This window comes from Xenopus tropicalis, chromosome 3 (assembly GCF_000004195.4).
Source record: "Xenopus tropicalis strain Nigerian chromosome 3, UCB_Xtro_10.0, whole genome shotgun sequence".
NCBI classification, from domain to species: Eukaryota; Metazoa; Chordata; class Amphibia; order Anura; family Pipidae; genus Xenopus; species Xenopus tropicalis.
The window spans coordinates 117,760,505-117,770,927 of record NC_030679.2 but is presented as its reverse complement, the minus strand read 5'-3'; the positions used below and the strand labels follow the sequence as shown (position 1 = coordinate 117,770,927).

The 10,423-nt window shown below is 40.2% G+C and overlaps 1 protein-coding gene across 1 annotated transcript in view; it reads left to right on the top strand.

The window, feature by feature from the left end:
• The first annotated feature begins 3,553 nt into the window (after window positions 1-3,553).
• The window catches only part of itga11 (integrin subunit alpha 11), a 51,584-nt gene continuing 44,714 nt past the window's right edge, over window positions 3,554-10,423 (top strand). The window contains exon 1 of the mRNA XM_018092493.2: window positions 3,554-3,718. Coding sequence (XP_017947982.1) covers window positions 3,667-3,718 — 52 coding nt within the window. The 5' untranslated portion in view covers window positions 3,554-3,666. The remainder of the gene's footprint in view (window positions 3,719-10,423) is intronic.

Here is a 10,423-nt window from a genome sequence, read left to right as displayed (position 1 = left end):
TTCCAAAGTCACCCAAATTTTCCTGTGGGATTTAAAGGAAAACTATACCCCTGTACTATGTAGGTCTCTATAAAATATATTGCATAAAATTGTTTAATCCTAAATAGAAAATTGCCATTTGAAGTACTAAGAGCAGCCCCTGTGATTATATGTTACATTGTCATCTTTCCTCCTGGGCTTTTGCTGACTTTATTTGGAGATTGGTGATGATTTATCTGCTCCAAAGGGAATGAGGTTAAGTCAGCTGGAGATCTTATTCATTGGAACACCTGCAATACTAAGCCAAACGACTAGCTCCCAGAATGTAATTTAGACATTCTAAATTATAATAATAATTAATAATTAAACATTATTAAATATTAAATTTCTTTTTATAATTTTCTTATCTCTTTTTATGGCAGAGCTTTCCCTTAGGAAGCAGGTTGGCCTTTAGGCTAGTGGTGCACATGGCAATGGCAGAAGATTTGTTTGTTCTCCTCCTGGGTAAAAAACACAGACAAAAGCTGCTCATATGCCACGTGTGCCACTAGCCGTACTGCTCACAGGTGGGTATGGAGTCATTTTCCTCCTGCCAGTTTATATATATATATCACTTCTGTTAGTATAATACATGCATTCAGTAGACATAATACCATATATAATATTACCCATATATGGATATATACTTTTAGTGCTGAGTTAATAGAACGTACAGTGAAATGTGAGAGATCGGAATATTTATCATTTTTTCTTTGTGCAGCTGGGTGCTGATTTCCTCAGTACATTTCTTTATAGACAGATCTTTGCTTTGCACATAGGACTTGTCTGCTAGTAGACTGTGTATATGTACACACAGCTGTTCTTTTTTGAGGGTTGGTATTTGATGTGATTTTTGAGTCACAGCATGAGTACCTATAAACAGATCTAATAATAACACATGTTGGTCAATGGTAAGAAACAGGCAAGCAATTCACATGCCTTCAGTGTTAGGGTATACATAGTGCAGAGTTTATTTGATAAACATCAAGATGGGACTGAGCTGTCAAACACATCTATACATCTTTTCTGAGGCTAAAATCAGCTATTTAAAAAAAAAAAAAAAAAAAAAATATATATATATATATTTATATATATTATCCACCAAAAAAGTCCTGCACTCCAAACACTTTATTGTTAAAAACATATAGAAAAAATGCCTTTTTTCTATGCATTTAATAAAATAAAGTGCAGGACTTTTTTGGTGGATATATATATATATTGGCTGCCAGGGTCAGTGACCCTCATATAAAAGCTGAAAAGAGGCAGAAGAGGAAGGCAATAACTATACAAAACAAAGACCAGTTGAAATGTTAAAGGAAAAGTAACACTAAAATTTTTTAAGTAAAAAAGCTATTCTACCCTGCACCAATAACTGCCCTATCCTGCAAACCACTTAGTATTTTAAATGCTTTAATAGAAAATACCTGCTAAAACTTGGCTTTCTGTAAATTGAACTACGGCGATACGGCAAAGGAAGGTGTATGATCCCTTAACAAGCCTTCAAATAACTTGCCCACCATGGATGTCAAACTTACAGGCCTATAATTGCCAGGCTGAGATTGCAAAGCGAGTCTGAGAATATCAGAAACAGAGGCCACTGTAATTCTGCCCCTAGCTCTCTCAGTACCCGAGGGTGTATTCCATCTGGCCCAGGTGCCTTGTTCACATTAATTTTTGAAAAACCACAGACCAGATTGAGCTGAACCAACTGTGTAGCTATTGGGTGGGTCCTGGCACTCTGGCTCCTCCTTTGTATATACTGAAGAAAAGAACTGATTTAGCACATTTGCCTTTTCTGTATCAGTAACAATATTGTTACCATAATTTAATGGAGCCACACTTAACCTGCATCTTTTTACTATTAATATACATAAAAAAACATTTTGGGGTTAGTTTTAGCCTCTTCTGCAATGCGCTCCTCATTTTCTATCTTTGCCTTGCGGATTGCTGTTTTAATCCACATAGGGTGGTTCTTATCGCTTCCACATTTACTTCTTAAAGTGATACCGACACAAAAAAAATACTTTTTAAAATACGAATGTACATTAAAAGTTGCCTATAGGTCATGTTGATGGTTTTACACTGATAGGGCTGCATTTGTAAGTAATTGTTACTTGAAGTTCCTAAACCTGACTGTCCCTATAGCTTCTAATTCTAACGGACTCCTGCTGCACAAATATGGCCGCCCCCTCATAGAGGAACATGGGGATCAGACAGGTAATGTAAAAGCATCAGGCAGTACTTTTATGGTAAAATTATAAAGCTTATGCAATGACAATGTTAGAATATATTCAAATAACCATTTCATTTCAGGCATCAGCATCTCTTTAAGTGCATAAATTGAAAACAGTAATGATTTAATATCATTTTAAATGACAACCATTCTGTCCATTTTTTTTAGCAGAAAACATAATGCCCCAATCTCTGCTCTGAAAATTCAGTGTCTTTGTTGCCCCAGCATATATTTGTTTCCTGCACCAAACATCAAATGAAATAACATTATGGTCACTATTACCCAGGGGTTCAACCACTTGCACATTTGCTCTACGTTCTGGGTCATTAGAGATCACTAGATCTAGTATAGCATGGTTCCTGGTTGGCTCCTCAACAACCTGTGACATAAAGTTGTCATGCAGCAAGTTTATAAACTTGTTCCCATTTACTGCCCTGTCAGTACTATTGATCCAATCAATATCGGGGGAATTAAACAAACATTTTTACACACATTCTAATTCAGCATGATATATCATGGCACACTGCTAATAAACACCCATGTAAACATATCTACACTTGGCACAGGTGCTTTGTGTGTGTGGTTTAAAAGCCACAATTTTGCCCCTAGCTTATAGATGTAGTCAACTAACTTTTTTTTCCCCATCGCCTCTCCAGTTTGGAATTTCTACTGCTAGCTGGTTGCTAGGGGCAGTAATCCTAGCAGCTATATACTGTATGTGGTTGAAAGTCAGAAATAAACATGAATAGGAGAGGATCTGAAAAAAGCAATAATAAAAAGAAAGCTTAGCCTTTGTTTTCTCATTGCTGGGGTCAAGCACCAACCGTATTCACAGTGACGTACAGTGACATACAATTCATACAATTAGTAATAGATACAGGTGCAGACAGACTCATGTACAGAATGTGGTATAGTGTAAAGTGTAAAAAACAAATGCAAGGCACCATGGTTTTGCACTTTGCATTATGCCCAGTTGCCAGCACCAGTGGGCGCAGATCGCGCAAGGACTTGTGCTTCCACCGTAAATACAGCGCTGCCCACACTGCCAGTTGCACAATTTCATTGTTTTTTCCATCTCTAGAGTATGGAAATGTACTTTATGCACATATGATATATGTACAGTATATATATGTATCAGGTAGATTCTTTATATTTACCTTAGATTTGCCCTTAAATGAAAGCTTTGCCCCCATCTGCTATTAATGACTGTATGATTAATACATTTACTCCATCCATTCTTCTCATGTCCTTTCCCCTGTGGTACCACTTACGCCTCCTACTAAAGTCTGGTCCTCCCACTTCCTCAGTCTGCTATGAAACTCTCCAGCCTTGGAGCCAGGGAATAACGGGGACTGAAGTGGGGAAGTTGCAGCATCACCGGCTACCAGTCTGGCAGAGTGAGTGCTGCTGAGAGCATGGACCTGTGTAGAAGACTTATGGCTGCCTGGGCTCTGTGCCTGCTGCCAGGTGAGTGGGACACATACAAACTTCCCTTTCATAGATACAGTGGCATAGTGCACATTATCCTGTCCTTAGCACCCTGTGTGCATAGAGATGCATTTCTAATGTCATGCTGTGCCTGCACAGAGAGGCAGAGACTGGGATAATGCCATTGAACTGTGTCCAAAATACCATTAACGCTAACAAATATTTTCTGACCTATGCAATTCATTTGGTGTTCAAGGAATTCCCATCTAAATATGACCTTAAAGCTATCATTTTAGATGATCTTGATAAGGAATCTGCAGCCTTGTGAATTTGCAAGTAATGGTTCAACTACAACTTTCACCACAAAGTGCTAATGCACAGTGTTTAGTATTAAAATATATCCGCCGATAATGAGACAATGCTATTAGATCTATGCTTTAATTGTTTAAATTCTTTGGGGAAGGAAAGAATTTTTGTGTTTTTCCAACTTATTTTTTTATGGCAGCTGTGATACTAAATAAATCTTCTGAGAAATGCCTGGATTCAGCCTGGCTATTGGATGAGTAATCTTGCTTGTTTGGCTAGCAAAGGGTTAAAATGTTCATATATGTGGATTGTAATAACCTTGAGGAGATGTGGAGTTTGCAAAGAAAGGGACTGGGGCAAATATATGAAATGAGAAGGAGTTAGCTGTATGTGCAAGCTACCAATATATTTTATTGGAGCAAGTGCTGTTAAACCCCAAAGAAATAGCTGTGTGTGAGAGCTGCATATTATTTCAGCAAATGTCCGTCAGTGCCAAGAGCTTTCCAAGAAAAACTGAATGTCACAAACAGGCCGAGTCGCCCTATGCCCCTCACATTGCCTAAATGGGTTGCTAGCAGGCTGCTTGGGTTATTATAAGTCACAGACAGTCTGTAAACCTCATTGTCCCTTTAATGAGGAGGATTCCTCCCTTTCTCTCTGAAGCCGGACTCTCCCCGAGACCTCAACATCTGGCAGCAACTGGAAAGAAAATCTCCGTCAGCCAAAAATCCCAAAGCAAAGCAGAAATGTGAGGAGCGGGGGGCTGGAGAGATGAAAGGCAAGAGCGGGGGACAGATTTGGGCAGGGGGGTAGGGGTGCTGAGCTTGGCATCTTCTGGATATTGTGTAGTAGAATTTGGGGAGCTCAGGACCGAAAGGAAGCAGAGGAGGACAGGTCTGAAAGCTCAGGGACTCCAGGAGCCACAAATATTTCAGGAGAGATGCGGTTTAAGTCGAGGAGAGAGGCTTTTGAAAGAGGATATAGGGAGAGTTGTGAATGGGAAAGAAATCATTGGGGATGAAGGTGACAAGGAAAAGTGAATTATTGGGGGAAAAGTCTTATGGGAGCGCAGCCGGCTGCATTTACTAGAATGTGCATCTCTTTAAATTCACTGATGTCAGTGACAGCAGAAGCAGGGGCAGGCCGATGGAAGTTTTAGGGAGAGGTTATGTGGAACAGCAGGAGACGTTATGGGGAAAGGGTAGATGTGGCAACAGGAAGAATTATAGGGAGGGGTTACATGAACTAGTTAAAGGGGTTGGAAGAACCGTGCTGGGAAAAGTTATATATGAAAGTTATATAGAGCTGTTGATGGAATATAAGGAATGGTTCCAAGTGCACTTGGAATAATAGGAAGGCTTTTATACAAAGCCATAGGAATGAAAAGGAATAGGAGTTATTGAATGCATTCATAGAAATTACAGAGCAGCTGGAGGTTTTTATATTGCTTACTGTAAGATCCAGCTGTGTGGAGGGGCAGAAAGGGTATCATTGTAGTGGTGCATTAGGGGTAGTGTTAATAGAGTCTGAGTAGGGTTATTGTATGAGTGATGCCCTTAGTCTGTCATTCCATTGCGCAATATTTTCAAAAAATAGATGAAATGTTCTGGTGCTGATTCCATTATACTGGGGCAGTGGTGTAGGATATTATGTGCTAGTCTCTTATGGGTCTTATTTCTGGCTGTTGTTGAAGAGACTGGCTGGCAGTTGTGTACAGTTGCAGTTTACTAACAGCTTGAGGGCTATAAGTTGGACAACACACAATTGTGAAGCATTGTCTCCTGTCATTTCTTCTATATTTCCCCCCAAGAGAATATTCTCTCTCCTACCTTAATCCTGGTCCTGTTCAGCCATTTGTGGATATGAGTAGCTTTGGCACATCAGGGATTTCTAGATGTCTGACCCCAGATCATCAACTTTATTACTTTAGGCATTTTGGGAGGAGGTGTCAGTCCCACTGTGTTATGAATGATGGAGACACTTGTTTCTTGACAGAAAACAGCTCTGGATTCCCCACTAGAGGCATTCTCGCTCCCAGCTCTGTAATTATCCAGCTACACTGCAGCGCTGGGAAGCCACAACAAGCACCATGTAGCCTGACACATGTGGATAGATTAGACGCACTGCTGGTTCACCCGTTATACATTGCCTTTCTATTATTTGTCCTTTTATGCTTTGTTTTCAGAATGCTACTTGGTTGCTGGGGTGAGTTATGTCCAGCAACCAGAGAGCAGCTTTATTCTAAAACCTTTCTATTCTCTGCTCTGTTGGTTCTCACTTTTGAAAAAATGTAGTAGAAGCAGAGTAACAGACTTGTGAAGGTTTAGTTTCAAGAGACAGAATCAGCTGTGCACAAAGAGACAGACGGATATTTGTAATGAATGTTGGAAAGTTGCTTAGAACTTTCTTTCATTAGGCAAAACAGTTTTGTGAGTTTACGTCCCCTTTAAGGGTCGCCTGTTTGTTGGCAATTGATCGCTCACATTGCTGCTAATGACAGTGCTTCCGGAATAGGGCAACATCTCCAGCCCATTCTTCTTAAAGAATTGCATCATTTGGTCCTTATTCATTCCATACAAACTGCATTATAATGTGGGGCAGCACCCTGTTAGGGTCGAACTGAACCCCAGCAACTCATCCCTGTCAAAGAATGGCAAAAATCCCTTTTCCAACAGCATTTCTATCCAAGAGAGAATACCATGATATGTATATATTTTAAAAGTCTGTTCTCTGGTTCATTAACACTTGGGGTTTCACTCATTAGGCAGCACTTTTGTGTTGCAATTTCTCTTCTTTCTTAAACAGGGGCAGAGATTTACAGGAGGATGCTAAGCTCCCACCAGGGGTTAATTCCAGTCCAGCTCCAGTTTAGATCCTTTTTACGACATTCCTGTGGGTTCTGCAGTAGAGGTTTTCTCAGGACAGAATTCTGTATGAAGCAGTATCCCTCTCTGTGGTTGTATAATGCCTGATCCATAGCAACCATAATCCCTGCATTCCGGGTGCCCTCCACAGATATCAGAACCCCATGCTACTGTCTTGGCATCTCCAGCACACAACATGTACACGCACAGGGGTTTTAAAGAGACGCTAGAAACAAAAGAAAGAGCCAGGACTTGAGCTTTAAAACATCTAAGAAGAATAGTCTGAGAAAAAAAGCAATTAACATACAATTTTTCTTCCTTTAAAACATAAACAGCATATTTCTCATACTTTTTGGCTGACTGTCTTTATTCTCTGCAGCCATTTATCCCCCAATGTGATAAAATAGTTGGTCAGATAAAAAAGTTACGCAAAGTGAAAAGAAGCAAGCAATATCTGGGAAACAATATCTGGGAAACTGCAATTTTTTTGCATTTTGAGTGCATAGAATTGTAAGCAGCTTTTCAATAGACATTAACCATTCAATGGTAAGTGTAAATGCAATTGTGTGATTGCAAGCAGCATTTGTTCAGCTGTTTACCAGCACGCACCCCTATAGCAGAGGTTTGTTACTTCTCAAGGTCTATCAGTCTGCTGGCTAGTCCTACATTTGTTCATGAGTCAGAACCGACAGTGCAGAGAATATACAAAGACAGGTGTTGCTTTTAGTTACATTTAAAACTGAGTTTCAAATCATTGTCATTTTTAATTAATGTATATAAGAGAGTGGCTTAGAATTACATTTTCCTTTATTATGCTACAAAGCAGTTTTTGGGTGATGGTCTTTTCTAAAATATGAAGTTTTTTTTACAGCATGCAAAACTAGAGCTTAACAAAGGTATAGATGCTACTCTTTATGTTTTGGGTTTCTGTACTAGCCCAAGGCACCCATAGCCCTTTAGCAGGGAAGATCTGTGCCCCAGTTACTGAGCTTAGGGACTGACGCACAATATACTGTGTATATAAAATATAAATGTAAAAATTAAGGCTGATAAGTAATCCATTCAGAATTCATGGCAGTTCTGAAACCACCACAATTAGCATCAGACTTGAATAATGAACCCTGTATCATCAGCCTCTTTGACAGGCCAGCCTCATTTTCTGCTTGATAATTTGTGATGACCCCTAAACTTAGCTTCCCAACAGCTGCCCAGAGCCTACTGAGCATGTGCAGTGTCACTGACACTCCTAACAGAATCCAAGAAAAGGGCTCCTGTGACAACACTGAAGGTGCTGCTGGTGCATTAATCTCAGGATATAAAATATGGCATTTCTAGCCATACACATGTTAATAATAAATGGAAATTTGGGATGACTGGCAGCCACTGTAATCCTTTACCATTATTTGTGCTAAACCCATGCCATTACTTGGGCTGCATATTGCCCTCCAATTTTATATCGCCCTAGGCTCACTACCAAACTCCAAAGACTACTTTGTATGAACTATAGTTGGACTTAGTATACAACCCCCCCTCCCCGCCATGGGTAAACTGCCAGTACACTAACCAAGCTGACTATATACACAGCCAGTGGGCACAGAGCAGGGCCAGTGAGTCACCCAAACAGCAGGATAAACTGGGAGGGACATTTCTTTCTTTTAAATAATCATGTACTCCCACAAGTATGATCATTGCTCACATGGATTTACCAAGTTTGGTGGATAATTTAATCTGCCCTCTGCAACCTGCTTTAACCACTACACAGATAAAGGCAAACTTCTGTAACCAGTGCCATGCATTTAAAGGAAAGCTATATAATCTGCTTTGTCCTTGCTTAGGTTTATAGGGTTTTAGTTGTGATATTGATGTGTAGGTGCCATCTCAGTGCATTGTGCCTGAGTCTGAGCTTTCAGAAGGAGCCAGCACTTCACAATGGAATTTCTTTCGATTAAGCTCTTGTTTCTCCTGCCCAATGTGACTAAAGGAGTCACAACTTTGCTGAGCCTTGGATTTTTACTACTGAGTGCTATTTTGATATCTACCACTAGGTGGGGCATGGGAGTATTTTTAGCAATTCAGGTGTCAGGGAGCTGCTATCTTGCTACCCTCCTATTGTTCTGCTGATTGGCTGCTGGGAGGGGGGTGATATCACTCCAATTTGCAGCGCAGCAGTAAAGAGAGACTGAAGTTTAGCAGAGCACAAGTCACATGGCTGTGAGCATCTGAGAAACTAAGAATATGGCACTGAATTTCACTGAATTTCAAAATTAATTTCAGTGCAGGATTCTGCTGGAGGAGTGAAATTAACTGATGTGTTTTGAAAAAACATGTTTTCCCATGACAGTATTCCTTTAATGATTGGTTAAAGGAACAGTAACATCAAAAAATGAAAGTGTTTTAAAGTAATTAAAATATAATGTGCTGTTGCTCTGCAAAAAAATTGTGTTTTTGCTACAGAAAAGCTACTGTATAAATAAGCTGCTGTGTAGCCATGGGGGCAGCCATTCAAGCTGGAAAAAAGGAGAAAAGGCACAGGTTACATAGCAGATAACTAGTAGATAAGCCCCATATAATGGGGGTTTGTCTGTTATCTGCTAAGTAACCTGTGCCTTTTCTCCTTTGAATGGCTGCCCCCATGGCTACACAGCAGCTTACTTATATAAACTATAGTAGTCTTTCTGAGGCAAACACACCAATTGTAGCAATGCAGGGCAACAGTACATTATATTGTAATTACTTTTATACACTTTCATTTTTTGGTGTTACTGTTCCTTTAAGTTTACTATATCAATACATCTTTAGTTTAAAACAGCAGTTTCAGTGGATAATGGGGCTTTATAGCAGTGTTTCCTAAATTGTGGGCACTGGCTCCAAAGCAGTATCATGGGGTGTCAGGTCACTTACAGTGAGAATGGAAGGAGTGCATATTTCTACTTTATTTTTTTTCTTTTAATCTATGGCCACATTTTCACTTACCTGTAACCTAAAGGGTACAGCCAGGGGCGGGTCGAGCCGACGGGTGCCTTGGCAGTAGCGATAGTTATAAGGGGGTGATAGCGATAGTTATAACGGAGCACAGACTAGGGGTAGGAAAGAGAGGTTCCTGCCTGGCGTCCCCCAATCGTTGCACCCTAGACAGCTGCCTCTTCTGCCTACCCCTAGTTCCGGCCCTGGGTGCAGCACCTTGAACCCTCAAAGGTTTATAAACCTGTGCTCCAGAAAAAAGCCACCTATTGATGGATGAACCCCAGTGTCTGTGATCTCAGTTGCTTGAGAGAGGAATTTTCCTCAATAGTATTTTGGAAAGAGCTGCTCAGTGATGTGTCGGGGGAAGAGATCTTCTCTAATTACCAGCGAGAAGAAGGGAAATGTCTGACATTGCTCAACTGCTCCTTCATTTTCCCACATTAGTAAGAAAAAAAATCATTGGCGCACGTCTGCGGTCAGTGTGCAACATTTTTTCAGTCACTTTTGATGCCTTCTGTTACGGTGCAAAGGGCTATGCTCGGAATCAATAACAGCTGATACACATCTCTTTTTGGAGAATAATAAGATATTGTTTAAAATAAGACACTGT